Below are 26728 nucleotides of genomic sequence, written 5' to 3'. Positions count from 1 at the left end.
AGGCAGGAAACCCTCTCCTCACCTATTTGCGATATTATTCTGGCCTCCCATAAACCATCCACCAGAAAACTCTACAGAGACAAGTGGAAAAGGTTCGCTGTCTGGTCTAATAATCACATGCTAGATCCTTTTTCAACTCCTACAGATGCTCTACTCCAGTATCTTTCTGAGTTGTGTGACAATGGGACATCAGCTTCTACTATTCGAGTACATTTAGCAGCTATTTCCAATTTCCACAATGGTTCGTATGGTGTCCCTCTTATCTCCATCCGACTTTGCAAGACCTTTCTCAAGGGAGTTTTCCATAGCAGACCTCTTATCAGGCAACTTGTAGAGACAAGAAATCTCTCTTGGGTTCTACAGTCTCTCTGTCTTCCCCTCTTTGAGTCTTCTGTGACATGTGATCTAAAATTCCTGTCATGGAAATCTTTGTTTTTGGTAGCTGTCATATCAGCCAGACGGATATCTGAGTTACAAGCCATATGCATCAAGAGCCCATATTTAATCTTCCATAAGGACAGAGTATCCCTTCATACTAACCCATCCTTTCTCCCCAAAGTGGTTTCCGACTTTTCTATTAACCAGTCCATTGAGCTCCCTGTGTTTTTGCCAAATTATTCCAACAGGAAAATACCGCATACCTTTGTTGGACATACATAGACAACTACGTTTCTACTTGAACAGGACTAAGTCCTTCCACAAGTCGGACCAGCTTTTCTTTTCCTTTTCTGGCCCAAGAATGGGATGTGCTGTATCAAAAGTTACTGTATCAAAATGGATCAGAGATTGCATTACTTTTTCATACTCCCTTGCGAATGAATCTAAACCTGTTCAAATCAAAGCTCATTCAAATAGGACCATCACAACTTCGGTTACCTTTCACTCCAGGGCTTCCATGGATGACATTTGTGCAGCAGCCACTTGGGCTAAACCCCATACCTTCATCAAACATTACAAATTGGATGTGGTCTCCAGGGGAAGAGCGGCCTTCGACTCAATGGTTCTCAGGAATGTTTTTCCATAAGGGCCACCCAGGTTCTCCAAGTAGCTTGGGATTCTGTCCCATCAGTGATGAATAGGAAGAATATTAACAACTTCAGATAAAGAAGTTATGTCTTACCATAACGTTCCATCTGAGTTGTTGATCTTCCAGTCGTCGCACCCTCCCACCATCCCCCACCAAAGGCTCCTGGTGGATCTTCTGTGTCTTTGTGGTGTTTCAGGGTTTCTGCTCAAAAATGGCCTCTGTTTTTTTGTTTTCTCCTATATGTTGCATGCAAACTTGATCTTAGGTAACTGGGAGAAGGGCATTGTGGGTAGCAGCTTAGTCGAGAGTTTTTGGTGTACGTTAGCTTGGTATTGGGCCGACTCGGTTCTGAGGGCTCGGAACCAAACCCATCAGTGATGACTGGAAGATCAACAATTCAGATGGAACGTTATGGTAAGACATAACTTGTTTTTAGCTGTACAGAATGCACTAACAGCCTTCACATACCTTATTCTGCCAGGACAACTGATAGACAAACACCACAGTTATGTGGTGCATAAACAAGCAAGGGGGAACTCACTCCTACCCACTCTGCACATTAGCCATGACACTGTGGAACACAGCCTTAAGCAACCAAGTGCACCTGCAAGCTCAGTTCCTGCCAGGCAAACAAAATTCACTGGCAGATGACTTAAGCAGAAATCTGATGGACCCACATGACTGGAAACTGGAACCAAACTCATTCAGACTTCTAATACACAGGTGGGGGGACACCAGAAGTGGCCCTCTTTGCGTCCCCCCAAAACCATCAACTAAACAAATTTTGCACCAGAATTCCCCACAGCCAAGCTTGGAAAGTGAATACCCTATCCTTCACATGGAGAAACCTCTCAATCTATGTCTTTCCCCCTCTGCCCCTCCTTCCAAAGGCACTCCTCAAGATCAAACAGGACAAGCCAGGGACAATCCGTATTGCACCAGACTGGCCACGCCAGCACTGGTACCCACTCTTACGCAGTCTGACAGCAGTGCCACCCTGGCACCTACAGCACACCCCCCTCTCTTCTGTCACAGCAGGAGGGACAGATTTTGCATCCTCAGCTGCAAACCCTGAACCTGGCTGCCTGGCTTGGCTTATTCCCTGAATACATCACCAGCAGCCCTCAGCAAACAGGTGCTGGATGTTATCCTTGAGGCCAGGAGGCCCAGTACTAGGAAATCCTATTCAGAAAAGTAGAATAGATCCTGTTTTTGGAGCCAGTCTCAAGGGAAGGACACAGCCGTGCCCTCCTTGCCTCAAATCTTAGATTATCTAGCAGAGCTTCTCCACAAGGGCCTCTCCTTCTCATTAATTAAGATTCATGCCTCCTGCCTGGGACCTTAACTTTGTACTGCAGAAGCTTACGCTTCCCCCTTCTGAGCCTGCTGCTACAGCAGAGTTAAAATTCCTCTCTTGGAAACCAACCTTACTGCTGGCCATCACCTCAGCAAGAAGAGTGTCTGAGTTACAGGCCCTTATGGCTGTTGAACCCTTCATTATGTTCCATGCGGACAGGATTTCCCTCAGGACTAACCCATCTTTTATGCCCAAGGTGGTATCCAGTGTGGCTTTAAACCAATCCATCCATCTGCCAACCTTTTTTCCTAATCCTCAGAATAAAGGGAAAGGATCCTGCACTCCTTGGACGTGCACAGACAGCTCAAGTTCTACCTTGACAGGACTAAACCTTTCAGAAAATCTGACCAGCTGCTGGTCTGGTTTGCTACAGGGGCAGAGGGCAAGGCCATTTCGAAACAAACCATTTCTAAATGGATAGCACACTGCATCCATTTCTGCTACAAACACCATGGCAAACCTACCCCACAGGGGATCAGGCCTCATTCCACAAGGGCTACCTTCAACCTCTGCAGCTTTTCTCAGTGGAGTCCCGAACAGGGACATCCTTGAAGCTGCAACCTGGAGTTCTGTGCACACCTTCACCAAGTATTACCACTTACCTGTCTTCCAAATCCTGAGCTGGATTTGCCACAGCAGTCTTACAAGGCCTGCTAGCCAGTCCTAATACTTCTTGACTGCCTCCACCCTTCCTCAGCTTTGGGAATCAAACCAAGTGTGATGACTGCAACATTGAAACATGAAGAACATAGTACAGTTGTGTATACTTAGCATAAATGTAGATGTTCTAATGTATTCACTGTTGCAGTCCTGGTTACCCTCCCTCTAGCCCCCCCCCCCCTGTCTTTCTGTACTTTCTACCTATCCTCTTTTTTGGCCATATCTTATGGAAATGGTATTTACTTTTTACTGGAGGTGTTCCACACCATTTGATTGCTTCCTCTTTTGGGGGCTCCTGACATTTCGGGCAAGAAAATCTGATGTAATGGCGTTGGCTGCATGTTTTATACCCCTGACGACCTGACGTCATGGATGAGGCGACAGCATCCGACACAGAAATCCCAAGACTCTGGTATTCGGGCCGACTGAGGGCTTACCTGCAGGCAGATAACCCAAGTGTGATGACTGCAACAGTGAATACACACTCTAACATCTGCATTTGTGGTAGGTGTACACAACTGTACTTTTCCTGCAACAGCATTTGTTTGCTATGCTTTTCAAGCCTATGCTGAGGTGTTGTGTGTTGATGATGCGAATGAAGGGCAGTCATCTCCATAATCCACCACTTTTTATCCTTGCTTTGATATTGGGTCTTTGCAGTCACCTGTAAATTGCTGCAGCTTCCTGACCATCGGGCATCAGGTTTGGGGGAGAGCATGATCTTGATTCCAGCTGCTTTGGTGTCTGTGGTGGGGTAAGTTATTAGTCCACTTTGCATAGTCTGTAGTGAACAAACTTTTGTTTCCTTGGAGAATAATAGAAAAGTCATTGCAGTCACAGGCACGTTTTGGAGCATCACTACAAAGTCAGATGCTTAGTGGCCAGATCAAGCCTGAACCTCCTTAAAGTGATTCTGGTTTTCGCCTGTTCCCTCCCACAACTATTCAGGTGGTGAGCTTGTTCTTGTTAAAACCTGAAGTAGTTTTACCTTCAGTCATTTACCTTGCAGTGAGAGAACTTTTGCCTTCAGCTCCCACTCTTGAAGGGTTGCATCCTTAAGTTCTTGCTCTGTTTCATCTGCATATGAATGGCTGGAGTCCTTACTCAACTGTCTGATTCCTGAAATCGCTTCTTGAATCATTCGGATCTTGGATTGCGGGTGCTGTGGACTGGGATGTCTTCCTGAACCCTATCCCTATAGACGAGGAAGATATGGTTGGTTTGGTCATTCCGTGTAGGAGCTTTGCATACAGTTTTCTGCCTTGTTAGCTTAGTTAGCATGTACATCTTTGTTCCATTATGTAGATTTGAAGTTGACTTCTCCACGCCTCATTATGCTTTTTGCCAGCAATATGAAGTCCAGTAGCGTTTACCATTATCCCAGTGCTTTTCTGTGTCACTGTCACACCTGAATGTTTTCATTGTTGCAGAGTATTGTAGTAGTAGATACACAACCTAAGATACTAGACCTAAATGGTGAGGATTGTTTCTCTATTTTTAGACTACTTTTTTTTCCATGTAGCTGTCAGCTGACCATGTTGGATATTGTTTTTGCCTGCTCCTCCTTTATACCTTCTGAGTTTCTTCAAGTCTTGGCCAGTAGAAGATTGAGGCGTCCCAGGGCAGTGTCATACTGCTGTCATGAGCTATTCCCATTTAATTCCAGACCCTACATGTGCCCAACAGTGTTCCAAGGACAGGATGTGCAGTGGATGTCATTGATAAAATATCCCTGATTTCCACCGAGGGCTGACATCAGCAGATCACCACACCCGTCCTTGGCAGTACTTAGTGGCCTTTCCCCAGTCTTCACCAGTGAAATCAAAATGCTTTCTTTGTCCTGTTCAGATGTCACTCCTGTCCACCTCCCAACCCCCCTGGATAGACATACCCATCCTTCCCTGCTACACCACAGACTCCCAGTCCCGTCCACCTGCCACCCACCCTGGATTGAAATTTCCATCCTTCCCTGCTATACCACAGACTCCCAAGTCCCCTAATCAAGCCTGTGACACATGAGCAATAGCTAAGGCTTTCTCCTGTGCAACATGACACCAGCATGTCCTCCTCCATGTGTGTAGTGGATCATAAACTCTGTCTTGTTGATAAGGTTTGTATTCCATTGTGTAATTTCTACAGTCAAGTATTGAGTTAAATATGGGTTTCTTAAAAAGGTAAAATTTGCTGTAATGGGTAATAAGTAAATGAGAGATTTATAGTTTCATATCCTCCTGTAGGGCTATGGCCAGCAGATACTTGTCCTGGCTCATAAAACTTTCCCAGGCCAGTTTAGTTGCTGCGTTTTCTAACCACAATACACAGTGCCTGAGGACCTAACTCCAGACTTCTTCAGACACTCAAGTAGTCAGCAGCCCTTAAAACTTGACCACAAGCTTTTTCTTAAATTCTTGTAGATGTTTATCTTGATGTTTTGAACCTGAGAGAATTCTTCCTAGACAAGCATTCAAGGTCAATCTGTTGCTTTTAATTTTTGGAAAACTTCTATCAGAACAGGTATTTCTTTTGGCACCATTTTGAAGTAGAGTTTTCCTTCAGACCCCCCCCCCCACAACTCCTTTTTACTACAGATTTTACTTTGTAATTAAATATGTTCATCATACCAATCTCCATCTCAGTATTCTTAGCTATATGGGTTAATCCTGTCAAGAATATATCAGCTGGCCAGCTGCGTAAGCTTCAAGGGGCACCTTCCATGCACCCAAAACTTTATTGAGCTGCTGATGTTTGGATGAAAACATGGTTTGAGTGCCTGGCCCTTTATAGCTTTCCTGATGCAGAAGTGCACTTCTTTTCTGGACTTTTGCGGATGGATGGTCAGCTAGCACTTTCCATTGCTGGACAGATAAGTACCCTCCCAGAGGAGGGACTTCCACTTTTTAATTTTATGACTGAAAGTTAACTTTTTTTCTGTAAAATTAATTATTTTATGCTGGTGGAAAAAGTTTTTTATAAGCTGTCACTTGAGTTTTAAACGAGATTTTTTTTTGTGAAGAAAAGTTGTTAAAACTTATTTAAAACATTTTCCTTGATAAAAATTATTTCAGTTTTGGGGCTGGGATAAGTGTTCATTTTGTACTTACCTGTTTTACTGACTATTGCTGCCAGGCTTTCCCATGACTCGGGCATCTTTTTTCAGTCTTTTTGTAGTGAAACCTACCAGTTCCCTTTGGTGTAGTCCCTACAGCCACAATGAATTGGGGGTTAGACATGCCCTATGCCTTGGTGGGCAAGAGAGTACCACTTTTGTTCTGGAAGACAGAGAAGGGAATTCAGCTTTGCCTAGCCAGATTGGATTGTCTGTCCAAGTACAAGTTTTGCCTGGCAAAAGTGGGTTTGTTTCTTCAGAAACGTGCAAAAAGACATGTATTTTGTTTGTTACTTTGGAAAGGAGTGATTCATTGGACTTGGCTTAGGGTTTATTTAAGGCCCTTGACCCTTCCAGTTCTGCTGATTCTGGCAAGAGAAAAAAAAGTTATTTTTCTGAAGAGGTTCAAGGTTTTTGAACCACAGAATGATTGTGAATGGCCATCTTCTGTTAGTTCTCCTCAGGTTTTTGATTCAGATTCTGAGGAAAGTGTGGCATCTTTTCAGTCATTTGAGGAAAAGGGCATCTTTATGTAATCTTAATACTTTTGTGTCTGAAGTGGTTACCCACCCTCTGAAATGTGCTTATGATTCAGATGATACCATTTCTCGGACTGCTGCCACTGGAACAGTTATGAAGAAGTTTGCTTGGTTTCATAATAAAACCTTCCAGAGGATGTTAAAGCTGAAATTTTGAATTCTCCCTTAGAGAGTAATTTTTGGACCACTGCTGCTGAGGTCCTGAAACAGTGTAATGAAAGAAGCTGACTCGGGATTTCACAGATTTTTCTTCTCCAAGCTTGTCAAGGGGTTTAGTGCTACCTGTACAGCCTTTTACAAAAAGTAACGCAAGCAGACACGGCAGGTTGCTGGTAAACAGACTAAAGCAATGGCGAGGCGGCAGGGAGGTTCCAAGAAGAGCTATCCCGGGTAACCCAGACTGAGAAACTGTACAGAGGCCAGCCTGTTGGGATTTATGGTGGGCACCGACTGCTGAGTAGAGGCGCATGAGTCCCTGGTGTAAGACTGAGTAGGCCAGGTCATCAACCCACTTTTCACCAACAAGTACCCTTGTGCATTTTTGACAACAGCCAACATGACTGCATCACCTACAGCCGTATTTTACACTGTTGAGTGGCTAGCCTTCCCACAGCACGGAGTCTGTGATTCGTGTTTTCCTACCTTGAAGATGCTGTTCACCACGATAGCTAAAGTGGTTGGTCTCTACAACTCTTGCCCCTGTAGGGCACCAAGTTAAGTCTCTGTTGCTGCCCACAGCTTCATTCTTTGGTGAATCTAATATGGAAACACTTGGCATATTTCTCGGAGGTGGGAGGAATCCCACAGAGAGACACGGGAAACATTATGCAGACTCCAAACAGGCATTGGCTGTAGTTCATGATTGAACCTTATTCCTTGTGCATGGGAAATGAAGACCTTAACCATTGTGCCAACTGGAATGCAAAAGAAAATGTTTGCAATTACAAATGCTGTCAGCAATTGTCTGTGGTCCCCAGGACTATTTTAAATGTTCACAGACAACACTGCAATGATGTGTACCCTCTATGCTTACTAGCCGTGTTAGACAGATGTATAGCTTTTCAACAAGGTCTCACTCTGCAGGCATCTTTCTTACCATCAGAACAAAATGTTTGTGGCAGACAAGCTGAGTAGAACCTGGACAGACAGTCATGAATGGAAACTGAATATGTTTTCAGGAATTGCAGTAGAAGTTTCCTGTACTGGTAATGGTTGTAGGACTGCATACAGGAGAGTAGAGGGGGGGCTCTTAAGTGTATATCATAAGACGGTTTGGCTGCAGGATTTAAACATCACCAAGATGGTGGGCAGATTTGGCCTGGAGAAAGAATGAGTAAGACAGGAGGCAACTTAAATGACTATGAAATGGAAATATGCTTTAAGTTATGAGGCAACAAATATGTGAAATAAAAATGAACTTAAAGTAGAAGTAGATATGTAGGAATAATTTGCATTGATGCACCTACCACAAAAGTATCCTGAATGGTATCAATAGAGACCTGAGCACTTTTGTGTACTGCATGATCTTCTTTAGCCACCACATGCCAACTGTTATTAGGAAATCGTTCTAGCTAGCCCACCTAGTTAAGGGCATAACCTCCAAATCCAGAGAAGTTATTGCTGACAGTATTGCTCCCTTATCAAGCCCATTGCCCCCTTTTGAGTGCATCTGTCCAACCATACAATCTAATTAGAAAAAAAGTGTTTCCTCATCAAAAAAAGGGGAAACGTAAAAGGTATGAGCTCCATAAGCTATCCAGAATGCTTAAAAGTTATGTCATTCTATCCTGTCTCTTACAGGCTCTTACATGGCTGTTTGTGTCCGCTTTACACGGCTGCACCTAAACGTTATGTCAGTCTATCCTGTCTCTTACAGGCTCTTACATGGCTGTTTGTGTCAGCCTTACGAGGCTGCACCTAAACGTTATGTCAATCTATCCCGGCTCTTACATGGCTGTTTGTGTCCGCCTTACAAGGCTGCACCTAAATGTTATGTCAGTCTATCCTGTCTCTTACATGGCTGTTTGTGTCTGCCTTACAAGGCTGTACATGTTCTTGCTCTCCTTGTTTTTCTACTTGTTGATAAAACTGCAAGACTGCAAATACTCTCTGTGCACCTAAAATCCATTGCAACATAAACAGCACCTGCTGACAGGTTAATCCTGTATCCTAAACAATACTGAGCTCCCACGCCACATTGGGTGATGCATGTACCTCTCCCCCCCCCCCCCCAAATGTAAGTTGGACAAATGGATAGGTAACTGTAAATTCACCTCATGTCAAACCTCTCAGTACGTGGACAGAGGAGATAGGTAAACTGCCTTGGCTAGGCTCTTAGTGTTTTTCTGGCTTGATTGCCTAGTGTACACACTTGACTCATGTTATTGCACTGTAGATTTGAGTGTTTCAGAGTAGCTGTATCCAGCTAGCTGCAAATATTGGCCTGGGTAGTGAGTACCTTTTTTTCGTATGGTGTTGTGATGGCAGTTTTATTAAATGGAGAACTTGGGTATGATATAAAGAAGCATTACCTGAGATGCACCAAAAGTTAGGGGACTAACAGTGCATGTGTGAGAGTAGCTGTTAGTAGTGTTGCATAATACAACTAAAAGTTAGGGGACTAACAGTGCATGTGTGAGAGTAGCTGTTAGTAGTGTTGCATAATACAACTAAAAGTTAGGGGACTAACAGTGCATGTGTGAGAGTAGCTGTTAGTAGTGTTGCATAATACAACTAAAAGTTAGGGGACTAACAGTGCATGTGTGAGAGTAGCTGTTAGTAGTGTTGCATAATACAACTAAAAGTTAGGGGACTAACAGTGCATGTGTGAGAGTAGCTGTTAGTAGTGTTGCATAATACAACTAAAAGTTAGGGGACTAACAGTGCATGTGTGAGAGTAGCTGTTAGTAGTGTTGCATAATACAACTAAAAGTTAGGGGACTAACAGTGCATGTGTGAGAGTAGCTGTTAGTAGTGTTGCATAATACAACTAAAGTTAGGGGACTAACAGTGCATGTGTGAGAGTAGCTGTTAGTAGTGTTGCATAATACAACTAAAAGTTAGGGGACTAACAGTGCATGTGTGAGAGTAGCTGTTAGTAGTGTTGCATAATACAACTTTGCTGGATGGTGATTGTGGTTTAGGAATATCAGCAAAGTCCTGGCAAATTCAGGCAGACTGTGCACCATAGTCTTCCTGTGACATGTATTTTTAAAGAATTCAGTAGAATACTTTGATGATGTTCCCCTTTTCTGGGTATTTAATCTAGTGTAGAATTAAGTCACATTTTTATGACTGTGGCTTTTAATGCTATATCCATCTCAGTTATTCTCCATTTTCATCTTTCAGGTTGAAATGGAAGACTTTGATCCAAATGCAGAACAACAAGTTAAAGATGAACCTAAGAAATCTACTGCAGATGAAGAGGAGAGTGAACTGGTAGGAAAACAATTTAAATAGTCCTATAAAATAACTTGACTTTTGTTCTTCTTTTAAAATTATGACAGGATATGCTTAGTTCCTTAGGTCTTCAAATTGGAATATTAAATATCTCCCATAAACTACTGAAAATGTGTTATATTAAGTTTATCTGATACACTGCAGTGACTATGTGAGCATTTGATGTAAGCTTGTACTAATTAACTTTTTTCCTTAGAGAGGTGTGTGTATATATAGCAAGTAGGAAACCATTTTGGAAGATGGTGTAAACTGCTATTGGTGGTGCATTGCTTGTCTATTCTTCATGTAATTCAGTAGTCCAAGGTAGCAACCAGTGTTCTTTACCTTTTCCTCCACAGGGACATAAACGCATTTGTAACTGAAATTGTGCTGTTAAGTCCCATTTAATATCAAATCACTTTATTCACCCCATCAAAAATTAGATCTCTCTGAGGAAGGCTTTACATCTGTGTGCCACCTTCTGTGTTGTTGCATTGAATTTGCTCATTTCTGTACATCTTCACTTAATAGATATTCCTGTATTTTCAAATATGTGACACAGTAACAGTACTGAAAATTTCTCTTTTGCCCTGTTTTCTCTCAGAAGCATATTTAGGTCATATATATATATATATATATATATATATATATATATATATATATATATATATATGGATCTAGGACTACTGAACGAAATTTCAATAGTCCGAATCCACAATACCCTAACGCACTTTAACGAAAGCGCTTTCACTGAAAAAGCGCTTTTGTTAGTCTGTTCAGAAAAAAAAAATCTTTTATGCAGGGGGGCAAGCCACCCATGCACCCCCCCCCCATGTGGGGGGCTGTGCCCCCACCCCCACTTTTATATTCTCACTCCAAGGTCGCACTACAGTTGGGAAAAGGAAATTCTCCCTTAACTGCACTGTAGTGCAACAGACACAACCAGCATATATAACTGAAAGTGCTGCTTTGGTGAACAGCACTTTCGGTTGTGTATGTTCGGTGATTTCTGCTTCGGCAGAAAGTGCCGTCGGGGATCTGTACGGATCCCATATATATATATATATATATATATATATATATATATATATATATATATATAGATATATATATATATAGATATATAGATATGTGATCTTTAGGTATTTGTTTTTCTGATTTTTCTCACTCTGTGGAGCTTATGTGCTGTCTTATGTCATCAGTTTACAACCTTTCAGAGAAGGGGCCTTTGCAAGACAAAACACATTTTTCTTATAGAGATTTGCAGTATGCATTCCTTACTAGCCAGTAAAAAAAATCTCTATTGCCTTCTTAAATTGCTGTTCTTTCAAGGGTTATGGTATGTTTTTCTTTACATCAGCATTTTCTTACTGCAGAGATCTTTGATTGGAAAAATCAGAGACACTGGGAAAACAACAGTCACACTTGTAAGTTCCTTAAAACTTTTCAGGTGAGACATAGAACAGAATTAATAAATAGTGGTGCCTAGTATCAGAAGACTTGGCTTATATTGCACAACTCTAGTGTCTACTAGTGGTCACACAACTATGTAATGTAATGAATTATGTGGATATTTGGAGTCAAGCTTTTTACAGTGGAGTATTGCAGCAATTGTATATGAACAGATATTTATTAAAAAAGGAAAACTGGTAATTTGAGGAGCACACTAAAAAAGAAAGAAAGAAAACTGGGTAGGTGGGGGGATTGGGAAGGGTCTTTGCTCGATTAGTTTAAACTGCTGTAAACATACTGGTTACTGCTTTATTTTCAATGCCCCTGTTTGTCCTTAAGTGTTACGTAAAGGATGGTGACACTCTCTCGGCAGTCTTTCCGTTGGTATCTTGTGATCTTAGTTCTGGAGAACTTCTGGAGTGATTTTGCTAGTACCGTTAAAAGGAGTACACACACGTCTGTAGTGTAACTCGAGATGTCAGATCTTTGCATTTGTAGTAGTTGTAAAGTATCAAAGCTAAATGAATGTAAAGCCTTTAGAATGGCCATTTGGTAATTGTATTCTGAAGTAGGGTCACTGCAAGTGCTTCTGTTACTGTCCTGGGCCTTGCACTGTCCACTGTCTCTGACTGTAACAGGTGTTATGTCCTAGTCTGTATTCCAGTTGAGACATTTTTCACCATTCAGAGACCTGTCACAGATAACTTCGGAAGAAGCCTGTGGGGGAGATGCTTACTCAGAGCTCCTGAATAACAGTCTTTCATGTAGGAAAAGGCCAGATTCCCTTTGTACTGGGTTTTGGAATTTCAAAATTTGTTTGAAAGAGTTGATTCCTGGTGCAGCCTGTTTAACTGTCTCTCTCACACAGCCCATATTATATGACCACATAATGCACCTTTATTCTGCTCTCTCTGAAATTAGGCTTGCAACTTGGACATATTTTCTAATTAGGCTTAACATGGCAGTGACCTCAGTTCTACATGTCACACACAACATTACCAGACTTGGGTTAGAGCAGGTACTGTAATGTCACAGATTGCTTCCAGGTCTCTTCCTGGTTTCTTATATGATACTTTGAGACATGAATGATCGAAACAGAAATGCTTTATTTTTCATAACTCATCAGGAGCAGACCTTGTTCTAAGAGATGGGTGTCAAGTGGTTTTTACAGAAGAGCAAGTTTCCCATCTTTGCATCCTCACACTTGTAACTCTGCAGACATCCAACAGTGAGGATGTCCAAGACAGTGTGTGGTGGTCTCACACAAATGCAGTTTCACACTATACATGTGTCAGCAGGAAGAGCTGTGAATTGTAACATAGAAGTTTAACTGGGAGGATGGAACCCATCCAAATAAGCCATGACACGTGATAGGGAAGCTCTGCGTCTGTGGGAGTCCGTTGGCCATTTATATGAAGAGCTGAATGCTGAAAAATAAAATTATAGATGTCCCATTTCAAGAAACAAGACATTTCTGGGAACTCACCCAGGGTGTTGTGGGATTTTCAGCAGAAGTCTAAAGTCCTTTTTGTGAAAAGTACCCCCCCCCCCCCCCCACACACACACACACACACACACTCTCTCTCTTTCTCTCAAACTCTCTCACTCATTGGCTTTTTCAGGAGTTGACTCACTGATGTCACTGAATAGCTTGACATGAGTGGAAGAGAGGTTTGCTAGTTGCACAGATACTAGGACTCTTACATCAGACATTGGCTACGACAGTGTGCAGCTACGTTGTAAAATGGAGTGTTATCCATATTGGAAGGACTGTTAGTGTGGCTTATACCCTGTTAGAGAAAATCCGTGTAGTTTGTTTGAGAAACTAGTCTCTGAGGGATTTGGACCTGTTGTTTGATCCTTGGGGAGAAAGGAAAAAAATGGCCTTCTTGGATTTGTGCATCAGTTGTATGCTGTTGGTACCAGCTGCTAACTCTGTCGTGCTGCTGCCAGAAGGTGATTGCAGGTGTTCATATAGCGCACATTAAGTTTTTAAGTGTGCATTGCAAGTTGTTGCTGTCCTCTCGTGGGATAGGTTCATCAGCCATGCAGGCCTTTCCATAAGGCTGTTCTCACCTTATAGTTTTTACTAAATGCCTACATTGTCAGCAGCTTTTAGTGCATAAACCTGCAGGTCTTTCCATATTTGGATGATTAACTTTATGAATCCCAGCTGCAAGTGTTTCTTGTTTGTACAAACTGTAGTAACATGTTGTTGATGCTCTATTCTTTTCATTGTTCTCATCAGCTGTTACAAATTCTAAATTTTCCAGCCCCAGGATCTCTCAGACCTTCCTGCTATAGGGTAGGATTTGGCAGACCAAGTGAGTTGACCACAGAACAACAATCTTCTTGCGTCTCACAGAGTTCATTTGTAGTACCCATCTCAGGCTACGTGGATTATGTGCTACTTTTCTGCCATATGCCATGTACAGCAGTCCATAGAGGGTAGCACATGAAGCAGTGTAGACTGTGGCACAGTGCACTGCTTGACCTGATAGCAGCTCCAGTGCATGTGTCAGTTCTGTATGAGGGCTGGTGCAGTAGTGGTTCTACAGAAGTCACACTTTAACAAAAATCTTTCTTTAGAGTCTGCTCAGTGGCTTGATGGCAGTTGTCATATCTTTTTCCTCCGCTCCAAAAGACTTCCTTATGAATACATACTTATGACGTAAGGCAGGTCAGCATGTCCCACATATTGTTAAAAGATGTGTTTACAAATTGTGTTAAAATAAACTCTTTAGAATTACGAGCAGTCTTTTACCTGTGTCCTTTCCTTGTTTATAGGTGAGCTAGGACAATCATGTGCTTGCCTAATACCTCACAAATAGGGAGGTGCCAAGTAATACCCTTTTCTGAGAAACTAAGACCCTGGCCCACATGATTAACTTGTTTGACTGTCCTTTTCCTGGAAATGGAAAATGTGTTGACAGATACCTACCCTTCTCCTTGAGTTCTGCTTAATCCTAAAGACACCAGCCTTCTCATTACTTATACTGCCACCAGTCTTTTACATGGAGTTTTGTATCCTTTTTAAGGACACCAGCCTTCTCCTTTAGAAGGAGGTGTGTGTGTTGATAATCAAAGTATTTTAGTCCAGTCATCAGAACCAAGTGATTTGGATGTTCCTTATGCCTGAAGGATAGTAGCAGCTGTATGGTTATCAAGTAAAAAGTAACTATCTGCAGTGCCTCTCAGCAGGGTCTTTTACTGATTTAACTTTTACTTGTCTGTAGTGTATAACTCTGTCAGGTCTTCCTTTTGTAAGCCAGACACCTGAATGTTGCATTTCTTAACATTGTAGTTAATATTTTTGGTTCATCGCGTGTATGTGTGATGTTGAATGCTGTTTGAAGGAAGCTTGTGTCATTTGGTTAAAGACAGTGCTCCCAAGTTAAGTTGTCTGGATGTTTGGTGAGCCAAACACTAGAGCCAATTTTGACATCTGAGATAAAGATGCCCGAGAGGAGTAGCCCAGGGCAGACCCTTGAGTGCTTTCACTGGTTACATGCAACAGTTAGTGTCTGAGTTGTTGTGTCTTGTGCATAACCATATATCTAATTGCGGACACAATATTAAGGCTTCGTGTGCCTTCTTATCCTTGTTTATGTATAATTTGTCATCATGACATATAGTTTTAAACACTTTAGCCAAATTGAGGTCAGCTGCATGCATGGGTAATCTTTCATCTAGAGCAGAACCTCTGTTGTCAAAAAATGTATGCTGATAAGCATACAAGACCAACTTTTGAAAAAATGGTATTGCTTTAGGTTATGGAGGAGGCGGCTTCCTGTGTTTGAGTAACTTTTGGTGATTTTCTCTATCAGGCTGCAGAGTAGGAATGTGGAGCTGATTGGTCTATAATTAGTGGTGTCTGTGGAAGAGCCTCCCTTTCAGATTAGGAACTTAATGCCCTGTTTCCTGATGTCAAGGATGCATCCATTTTTAATGCTCCAGTGTGCTTAGAGGTTATACCAGACTCTCTCTGATTGCACAAGTTAAGTTTCCTAGTATTTCATCTAGTCCAGTGGACCTTGTGTGTCTGCCCTTACTGTGGTGGACAGAGATGACCATTTTGGATATAATTCAGAAAACCGTGTTCCAGGGAGGGAAAGTGGCTAGTGTTCCCCTTTTTGACATAACCCCCCCCCCCCCTCCCAGATCTGTATTTCATGTGTGCTGTGTTATTCCCTCAGTAATGGTGATACCATTTTGTTAAGGCGCACTACATTTTTTCTTTCGATTTATTTTTGAGTGTTGTAGAAGACCTTGTTATTGACTCGCATCTTGGTGGTAAGCTTTACCTTGAATGCTGCTTTGCCTCTCTTGATTGTTTTTAATGAGTTGTGTTTATCTTAGCCTTTTCGAATAGACTAGATTAATTTTAAAAGTTTTTTTTTAATTCCACTGTTTAGGTCTTTTTGCAGAATTTGTTTTCACTGTTTTTATACATAGTGGGAGGAAAAAGTTAATTACTGTGGTTCACCAGTAGGCTGGTGGGGGCATAATGTCCCAGCTAAATTCTGCATGATGGTTCTTGTCACTACCACTGTTGTCAATTTTAGAAGCCAAGCAGTTGCTTTTTTGGTAGTTTTCAGCATAATTCTCACAGCAGTGTAGAGAAGTGCAGTCATCTAGTGTAAACATGCATCAGTGGTTTGTGCAAGTTTTTTGTACATCATGTACACATCAGGTCGAGCCACCCAGTGTAAACGCTGACTTTAGGTGATATGGTCTCATTGATTTAATGTTGATGCGACACCCCAACCCCACGTAGAAATGAGAAAAGCAGGTTGACATCAGTGATTTGTGTAGATGTGTGGTAAAACAAGTCCTGCTGTTGACTGTAAAGCTGTGCTCAACCACAAACCAAGTAGTATGAACAAAAATGTAGAACACAGCACCACAGCCTACCAATAAAAAGCAGACGGCAAAGAGCAGTGTAAAATCCAAATAGACTTTTATTCAAACACAGGTAAGTACTTTCGCGATAAAATCGCTTCTTCAGACCATACAAAAAATCAGCAGCATCTCAAATATTTAAACTGCTGTCAGTTAAATATCTACCAGTAAAAAAATATTAAAGTACAATAGCCATAAAAATTTAAAGGCACAACTTTCTTTTAAGACAGAAACTGTAAAAGGCCATTGCCATAAAAACGCACACAGCAGTATGCTTATTTAAGAAGCTTTCTTTTTTTTCAGAACTGGCTTAAGAGGTACTGATTCATTCAAACCTGCACCTCTGTGTGCTGATAGTTTGAGTCCATCTTAATTCTTTTCCTTCTGTGACATTGAACAATTTGAGTGTAATTCCCAAGACGTCAAAAAACATACAACTAATTCTAGCCAAATTAAAACAACTCCAACAAACAATTTTTGCTGGTGGATATATCCCACCAGGTAATAATAATAATAATACCATACTGGAAAGCCTGCTAAACTGGATGTCATCATCCCTTCCACTAGAAACCATACTATTAAGTGACTTTGACATTGACTGGTCTGATTGTTCCAGCCAAAATCCCACCACCTATATTAACCTCCATGGGTTTAACCAAATTATAACTGCCCCCAGAAGAATTGACAAAACCTCCAAACGCCAGTCCATCTTAGACTGGATTCTGCTGTCAGACCCCACGCTGGCTCAACAATCAGGCTATCTTCCTGACAGTCTGAGTGACCATCAAGCAACTTACCTAATTAGGAACCGATCCCACCACAAGAAACAACCCATCCTCAGAGCAGTACGTAACAAAAAGACATTCAGAGCTAATGACCTAATCAATTCACTAAAATGCTGCAACTGGACTCCCTTAAAACAACTACCTCTAGATGCAGCCATGCAGTACTTTAACTCAACCTTCCTAAAAATCTTAAAGTATTGTGCACCCCCCCGAACCATCAGAATCAAAATTAACTATACTCCATGGCTAACAAAAGACACTAAAATCATAATGAAAGAAAGGGACAAAGCCTGGTTACAATTTCACGTACAAAAAATCTGTACCTTGAGACAGAATTATGTTGAACTCCACAACAAAGCTATAAAACTTGACAAAACTACCATAAAACCATGCAAGAAAAATATGCTCACAACCCTCAAAAATTCTGGGCCACAATAAATAGTTTACTGCACCCACCACGATGGTGCAGCGGTTAGCATTGTCACCCCACAGCAAGAATTTCTCCCATTCGATTCTCGGCTGGAGAACCTTCTGTGTGGAGTCTGCATGTCTTCCCCGCGGCCGAGTGACGTCAAAGACATGCAGGTAGGTGCGTGCATGAATGGGTGCGCCTTCTTTGAAGGTTGGGCGTCTGGCTGGCAACTCAGCACCATAAAAAAAATACACTGCCAATCATTAGCAGAACGGAGTTCCACTGTGGCGACCCCTAACCGGGAAAAGCCGTATATTTACGCAGGAAAATCCACCACTCCTACCCCTGTATTACCAAAACCACCATGACAACATCCCCACTCCTACCCCTGTATTACCAAGCCACTATGACAACATCCCCATCCAGTTTAACAAATACTTTACTGAAACAGTCCATGCCCTAGCCAACACCCAAAATACTGCTAGCAACCCCTTACCTACAAAGACCCCCACCCATTTCAGTACAACAAACTCCTCCTCCAGTTTTTCCTTGCACCCAATCCCCACTAACACAATTGCTAAATTCCTCAAAAAACTTAAACCAACCACTCTGGCAGCTGACAATCTACCTGCAGACTTCCTTCAAATAACAGCTGAAGCTGTAGCCTATCCCTTGTCCATTCTCATAAACAGGTCAGTATCACTCATGGAAAATATCACATATTATACCACTGCACAAAGGGGTTAAGTCCCTTGAACTTGCAATTCTATCACCTTTATCAAAAGTATTAGAGTAGTTCATTCCCAGCTAATGCAGTACCTCCTAAAAAATGACCTGCTGTCCATATCCCAGCATGGCTTCAGATCTTCCCATAGCACTACCACTGCACTACTCTCATTTATCAACATTGTCAATCACCATAGAAACAGCGGACCATTTGTATCCTCGATATTCTTAGACTTATCAAAAGCCTTTGATATGGTCAACCATAGTATCCTTCTAGAAACACTATCTTCCCTTGACATAAGCTCCTCCACCATATGGTTCAATAACTGCTTATCAGACCATCAGCAGGCAGTTCTATGGCAAGACCAATTGTCCCCCCTATTACCAGTAGCCATAGGTGTCCCTCAAGGGTCCAGCCTAGACCCTTTGCTATTCTCATTATTTACTAACCAGACAGCTTCATCCTCACTCTCTGCCTCAGTAGTGCAATGTGCAGATGATACCACTATTATATGTGCCTCCCCCACCCTACACGAGCTAAAAACCATAACCCAAAATAACTTTTCCTTAGCAGAAGCATGGTTCACGAACATTAAACTTATTCTTAATCCAAAAAAAAACTCATTCTCTTTAGCTCTGGTGGATCTCCTCCACTAAGTAATGATTTTACCATAACATCTAAAGATAATATACAAGTCACCGCAACAACACACACAAAACTATTAGGTGTAGAAATTGACAATAATCTAAAATTCGACATACACATAGCCCAAATAATTAAGAAAGTTAATAAAAAGCTCGGTCTCTTTTACAGGAACAGACAGATGTTAAGTTGTGTCTCTCGCCTTCATTCTTGCTGGTTGGGTTCGGAGCCGATCCTCTGCTCCGACTCGGCCATCTTCTAAAGCTCGAGAGCTATTTACTGGCTCGAGGCCTTCCCATATCCCACAATTCTTGGCGCTAGATACCCAGATCTCGTTTGCCACTTCAGCTACGAGGTTGCGCTTTTACTGGCTCAGGTCGTATTAATCTTTTTTGTATTATTATTATTATTAGCTTAAATTTTACCTGTGTATTTCTCTTTTATATAGATAGTCTTTTCCTTTTAGTATAATTAGAGTGTGTGTCCCCTAGTTTTTCCCACTCAGGAAACTCGTTTTTTGTTAGAGAGTTTCTACCCCCCCCCCCTTGTTTCTTCTCTTTAGTGGCTAACCCCACCCTTTTTGTACCTGATTGGAGTAGTGTTTAGCCTTTCATAGCTACAGTTATTTAGCCTTGTAATATTTGTATATATTTACTAGTTGATATTCTTGTTGTTGTTATTGTTAGTTTAACTAGTGCATGTGTGTGTGTGTGTGTATTTCTGTTGCCTTTTTTAAGCACTAGTTTAATATCCTCCCTTTGGTATCCCCTTGTCAATATGTCCAAGGATACTAAAGTTTCAGGCTTCAAGAAGTGTGACTCGTGCTGTCAAAAGATATCTCTGACAGACGGTCACACTTCTTGTGTTTATTGCTTGGGTCCCCTACACCTGCAGGACTCCTGCTCGCTCTGTCACGCTTTCAGCCCGAGAGTCCTGCAGGAGCATAGGAACAAGCTTATTTTGAGATGCTTACTTAAGCCAGAAGGGTCCCCGGCGAAGCCTCAGTCGGGGAAATCCTTAAAGCCCACCAAGCCGTCGGCTCCCAGTTCGGAGCCGTCGCCGGGCGGAGCATCTGCCTCCTCTTCGGTTCCGACTGGAACCGACATCTCTAGACCTCAATCGGCTCCGACTTTGTGACAGAGCCGTCTTTGGACTGAAAACGTTCTAGGTCCCCTTCCCTAGAATCGGTTCGTTCGGCTCCGAGATCACCATTGCTTCAATCTAAACGAAGCCATAGGTCCCTCTCCTCTCGGTCCTCCAGGCTATCCGATCATGACTTGGAGAGGGTGGTCAGTAGACTCCTTAAATTGCAGGCCCTGGCCAAAATGTTAACCAGCCCTTCTCAACAGACTGTGGCTGTGTCTTCAGCAGTTCCTCCTCCAACTCCCCCTTTGTGTTCGGAGCCGGAGCTGGTTGGGGCTCGAATCATGGAAACGTCAGAGCCAATACCACACCTTTCGGCTCCTTCGTCGGCTCCGATCTCTTCATTGGCTCCGTACTTGGAGGGATCTGGGCGCCTGGACTCTCATCGGCTCCGAGGGGGCGAGTGGCATCGGACCCTTGTCCGACCCCGTTCTCCCTCTCGGAGCCTCGGCGCAGGTGAGCTCGGCTCCTACATCAGCCTCGGAGCCGTCCCTCTCGGTGACGGGAGGGGTTCACGTCTCTTCGGAGCAGGGACCCTCTGCTCTGCCTGATAGGGGCGCCTTCAAGGTCATGAGGAGCGTGCTGACTCCTGAGTCGGTCCCTCGATCCGCCCCTTCGGCTTCTCCCCCCATGGTGCCTGCATCGGTTACTGCCCACCCTCCTGACCCCAAGCATGGAGAACAAACGCTCCAGGTCGCCCTATTGGGCGTATCTTCCTCTTCCAAGGCCTCCCATGACCCTTCAGAGGAGCCCCCTCGAAAATGAAAATGTAAGAGGAAACATGTCGACTCCCCAGAGTTAGTCACCTCTGATACCGACTTGGAGGATTCGGAGTGGTCCCCAAGATCCCCCTCTGAGGATGTCTCTTTTTCGAACTGGACTGCCCTTAACCCTTCCGCGGATGAGTCAGTATACCTGGACGTGTTAGGTTCTCGCCCTTCCACCTCCTGGGTGTCTCCACCCTTCGACCCGATGATGGATGTAGTGGCTCGAAGGGCGTGGTCAGCCCCGGACACAGTGGAACCAACTCCCCGCAGGCCTACGAAGTTCATTACAGCCCCACCCAACAAACAATTTTTGACAAAAGGTGTCCCCATTGATGCCATGGTGGTTGCAGCAGCCACGAAGAAGGAGTTGGCTGACCCTTTGGTGCCTGTCCATCCCCCTAATAAAGAGTCTAGGACAGTGGACAGGTACGGGAAGCGGATGTTTTCCTCAGTGACTTTTTCCATGCGGTCGCTGAATTATCTGTGCCACTTACCCGTCTTCAAAGGGATCTTCTCAAGGAACTGGGTGATACCCTTCAGGATCCATCAGCTGCAGGGGCTCCAGATAAGATTAACTCCCAGCTGACGACTCAACTCAATCGTCAACTCCTCCATGCGGCTCATTTCTTATACAGCCGATGGGGCGAGTAGGGCCGCAGGTACAGGCGTGGCTTTGAGAAGACATGCCTGGATGCAGTTATGTAACTTTGCTGACCCCTTTAAGGCGTCCTTCACCAATACCCCCTTCGATGGTTCGGCTCTGTTTGGACCACAGGTGAAGGATACCCTTACCAGGTGTGAGCAGGAAGGCAAGACTCTCTCTGCCGTGGGAGTCCGTTTTCTACTCCCTCTAGACCATACCCTAAAGGTCAGAAGAGTGGGAAAATGTGGTTTCGGAAACCCCAGGGAGTTGTGCCTGATGCACGTGGCGAGTTTCCCTCCACGGCAGGGGAGGGAACAATAATAGATGCCGCCCACGGGGCAGAGGGGGTCCACAAAGTCAGGGTAGCAGAGAATCATCCCTTCCAGATGTTCCTCCCGGTCTAAGGGAACAAACAGTGCCAGAAATTTCAAAACTGCTAGAAAATGGGCCATCCAGCCAGTCCCAGCAGACCAGCAAGGATCCGGAATTTATTCCAAGTTCTTTCTGGTGCCAAAAAAGACAGGGGACTGGAGACCCATTTTGGATCTCAGCAGGTTAAACAAGTCTGTTCAAAGAACAAAGTTCCGGATGGTCACGCTTCAGTCCAATTCTACCCTTTTTGGGTCAGGACAATTGGATGTGCTCCATAGACCTTCAGGATGTGTACTACCATATCAAAATGGACAGGCGCTCCAGAAGGTTTCTCGGCTTCCGACTGGGAGCCAGTCACTATCAATTCAGTGCCCTGCCCTTTGGTCTCACCACAACCCCCATGGTGTTCACCAAATGCATGGCAGTGGTTACGGCTCACCTGAGAAGGCGAGGATTCCAGGCATTTCCATATCTAGATGACTGGCTCCTTACTGCTTCCACAAGGCATCAGCTACTGCGAGCCAGGGATTATACCATCCAAACTTGCTCCGAGCTAGGTGTCTCAATAAATTTCGGAAAGTCTGCATTGTCGCCTTGTCAGTCTATAACCTTTATAGGCGCAAGATTAACTACAAAAGGTCTGTCTGCAAGACTTCCTCTAGACAGAGTGTCAGACATTCGCCGACATGTGCAGGTCTTACTACAGTGCAAGAGGATTCAGGCCAGATTTGTACTAAAAACTTTGGGTCTCATGGCAGCAGCAATCATGCTAGTTCCCCTGGCTCGTTTTCACATGCGGATTCTTCAGTGCATGCTTTTTACCCAATGGTCTTTTCAACAACTTCCGATGTCTCACAAGATAATAATCGCTCAATCATGCAAAGACCACCTGGCTTGGTGGATGGTCTCCCCTCTAGTACTCCAGGGCAAACCGTTTGTATTTCCTCCTCCTGTTGCCACGGTGACCACGGATGCCTCCCGGATCGGGTGGGGCATTTTCAGGGCAGGACTGTCCAGGGCACTTGGCAACCTCTTGAAGTACCACCTGCACATAAACGTCTTGGAGATGAGAGCGGTGCTTTTAGCGTTGCAAGCTCTTCAGGACTCTCTACCCACCGGGACTATTGCAATTCAGGCAGACAATATGTCTGTAGTGTGGTACATCAACAAGCAGGGCGGAGCCAAGTCCTATCCCTTATGTCGAGAAGCACTCAGACTCTGGCAGTGGGCGATCTCCTCTCAACGGTTTCTGATGGCAACGCACATCTGGGGAAGTCCAACGTCATAGCGGACAGGCTAAGCAGAGCTATCCTCATGCCTCACGAGTGGTCTCTGTCAGTCAGCAGACAAAATCTTCCGCAAATGGGGTCAACCTTGCTGCGACCTTTTCGCAACTCCTCTCAACAGCAAGTGCGACGATTTCTTCACTCTTCCCCCTTCCCGGACACTATTTCTTCACTCTCTTCCCCCTTCCCGGACACTCCCCCAGAGACGCTCTAGTTCACAATTGGCCCCGGGGTCTTCTGTATGCATTCCCACCTTTTCCCCTAATTCCCAAACTAATTCAGAAAGCTACCACATTGGGATCCAGGATGATCCTCATTGCCCCTTACTGGCCTGGACAAATTTGGTTCCCATTCCTGCATCGTCACCTGCTGGAACAGCCTTGGAATCTGGACCCAGTGGCAGACCTCTTGGTCCATCAGTCGGGTTTGCTACACCAATCCCTTCAGTCTCTCAACCTCACAGCCTGGTTGCTCCACTTCCAACCTTAGCCAGGCTAACACATTTTTCTCAGCCAGTGCGGGAAATCATCCTTTCTTCGCACAAATCTACCACCAGGAAGACTTATGCTAGTAAGTGTAAATGTTTCTCTTTCTGGGCAGAGGCTAGGAATATAGACCCCTTTACAGCCCCTGTCCATCATGTTCTAGATTTTTTAGCAGAACTTTTTCAAGCTGGTTCCTCGTCTGCCACCATTAGGGTCCAGTTAGCTGCTGTTGCAAATTTCCACGCTGGCCTGTCAGAAACCAGCATCATGTCCCACAAATTTTGCAAGGCCTTTCTTAAAGGAACTGTTTTGCTTAGGCCCCCGGTCAGAGATCCCCCGCCTCCGTGGGACTTAAACTTGATATTAGCTTCTTTGATTCTCCCCCCTTTTGAACCTGCGGCTTCCTGTTCCTTAAAATTGCTCTCCTGGAAGACTCTCTTTTTAGTAGCCATCACCTCAACTAGGAGAGTTTCGGAACTTCAAGCCCTCTGTATTCATCCTCCTTACCTTGTGCTTCATAAGGATAGAGTTTCACTCAGGACTAATCCTTCGTTTCTGCCCAAGATACCTTCCGAGACAAACCTGAATCAGGCTATTGATCTACCTGTCTTTTTTCCTAACTATTCGAACAAAGCTGAACAAAAGTTACACCAATTGGACATTCATAGGCAATTACGTTTTTATTTGGACAGGACTAAGCAAACAAGAAAATCAGACCAACTCTTCCTGTCCTATGCTGAGGGCAAATAGGACCTGCCAGTTTCTAAAGTAACCTTATCCAGGTGGTTGTCCTCTATTATTACTTTGATTTATCAGCTGAGACATAAAGAACTCCTTACTAAACCTAAAGGTCATTCCACCAGAGCGTTAGCTACTTCGGTAGCTTTTCAAGCAAGACTACCAATGGAATCTATTTGTGCTGCAGCCACATGGGCCACTCCTCATATTTTCATTTCACATTATAAGTTGGATATGGCCTCTAGGAAGAGTGCTGATTTTGGTTTCACTGTGCTCAAGAGTCTGTTCCGATGAGCCACCCAGGACTAAGGTGCTAGGGACGCTGTCCCAACCAGCAAGAATGAAGGCGAGATAGACAACTTAACATTAAGAAGTTATGTACCTACCATAATGTTCCATGTTAGTTGTCTTCTTCTCGCCTTCTTTCTTGCATCCCACCCTCCATCCCCCTAGCCTGGACAGACCGAGAAGAGTTCCTTTTTGAGGCCTTCTTCCTCTGGCTGAGTCTTATCTAGGTTATGTCCTCCTCTGTTTTTAGTACTGTAGATAAACCTTGTAGTTTGGACAGGTGTCCTTGAAAATTTCTATGGTGTTTGCTCTGCCAAACGAGAGCTGGGTATCTAGCGCCAAGCATTGTGGGATATGGGGAGGCCTCGAGCCGGTAAATAGCTCTCGAGCTTTAGAAGATGGCCGAGTCGGAGCCGAGGATTGGCTCCAAACCCAACCAGCAAGAAAGAAGGCGAGAAGAAGACAACTAACATGGAACATTATGGTAGGTACATAACTTCTTATTCATCACTAAACATTCCAAAGCCACCTTAGCAAAGACTTCTCTTATCCATTCTCCTTTATTCCTCCCCTATCTTAACTAACCTTCGCCACACCGAACTAAGCAAAAGGGAATCCTGCTACAACAAGATTGCCAAGTTTGCTACCGATGCTTCTCATAGATCCCATCACTGTCTAGCTACCGATGCTTCTCATAGATCCCATCACTGTCTAGCTACCGATGCTTCTCATAGGTCCCATCACTGTCTAGCTACCGATGCTTCTTATAGATCCCATCACTGACTAGCTACCGATGCTTCTCATAGGTCCCATCACTGTCTAGCTACCGATGCTTTTCATAGATCCCATCACTGTTTAGCTACCAATGCTTCTCATAGATCCCATCACTGTCTAGCTACCAATGCTTCTCATGGATCCCATCATTGTCTAGCTACCGATGCTTCTCGTAGATCCCATCACTGTCTAGCTACCGATGCTTCTCATAGATCCCATCACTGTCTAGCTACCGTTGCTTCTCGTAGATCCCATCACTGTCTAGCTACCGATGCTTCTTGTAGATCCCATCACTGTCTAGCTACCGATGCTTCTCGTAGATCCCATCACTGTCTAGCTACCGATGCTTCTCGTAGATCCCATCACTGTCTAGCTACCGATGCGTCTCATAGATCCCATCACTGTCTAGCTACCGATGCTTCTCATAGATCCCATCACTGTCTAGCTACCGATGCTTCTCATAGGTCCCATCACTGTCTAGCTACCGATGCTTCTCGTAGATCCCATCACTGTCTAGCTACCGATGCTTCTCATAGATCCCATCACTGTCTAGCTACCAATGCTTCTCATAGGTCCCATCACTGCCTAGCTACCGATGCTTCTCATAGGTCCCATCACTGCCTAGCTACCGATGCTTCTCGTAGATCCCATCACTGTCTAGCTACCGATGCTTCTCGTAGATCCCATCACTGTCTAGCTACCGATGCTTCTCGTAGATCCCATCACTGTCTAGCCCTCAAGCAACTTAATCCTATTCATCCAACTCTCTATAGCTCACAAGCTCTACTACCTTCCTGAAGAGAAAACAGCACTTCAGAATCTAATTCACCCCTATACCACCACTAGAACCTAAAGATCTAGTTATCAGAACTGCATAAATGTCATCAAACATAAAAATAATGCTGGTTAATCTCTCTTTGCCTGCTCCATTGCCAGAACCTGAAATTCATTCCCGAGCCGCTTAACTTCTGCCACCTCTACTTCACAATTTAAAAAACTTCTCAAAACCCACTACAATAACAACTAGCATTGCTCATGTTACTCCCCAAGCTAGGCCATACCACTGCACTGCTGCTAGAATTCTGTTCAGGATCAAATGATTGCTCTCCACTTCCCAATCTATATTTGTGATTAAAAAAAAAAGCAACTTAACTCTCACTTCATATGAAAATGGCTTACTATCAG

At 43.8% G+C, this 26728-nt stretch overlaps 1 protein-coding gene across 1 annotated transcript in view; it reads left to right on the top strand.

Moving 5' to 3' along the window:
- Window positions 1-26728, top strand: part of YLPM1 (YLP motif containing 1) — a gene marked incomplete in the record, with an annotated part of 1534972 nt that overhangs the window by 1118665 nt on the left and 389579 nt on the right. Inside the window, 1 exon segment of the mRNA XM_044073602.1 lies at window positions 10038-10127. Within this exon segment, the coding sequence (XP_043929537.1) occupies window positions 10038-10127 (90 nt within the window).

Source organism: Protopterus annectens, chromosome 6.part0 (genome assembly GCF_019279795.1).
Source record: "Protopterus annectens isolate FY-2018-M chromosome 6.part0, PAN1.0, whole genome shotgun sequence".
Classification (NCBI taxonomy): Eukaryota; Metazoa; Chordata; order Ceratodontiformes; family Protopteridae; genus Protopterus; species Protopterus annectens.
The sequence above is the reverse complement of the archived record's forward strand: the minus strand, read 5'-3'. Positions and strand labels throughout refer to the sequence as shown.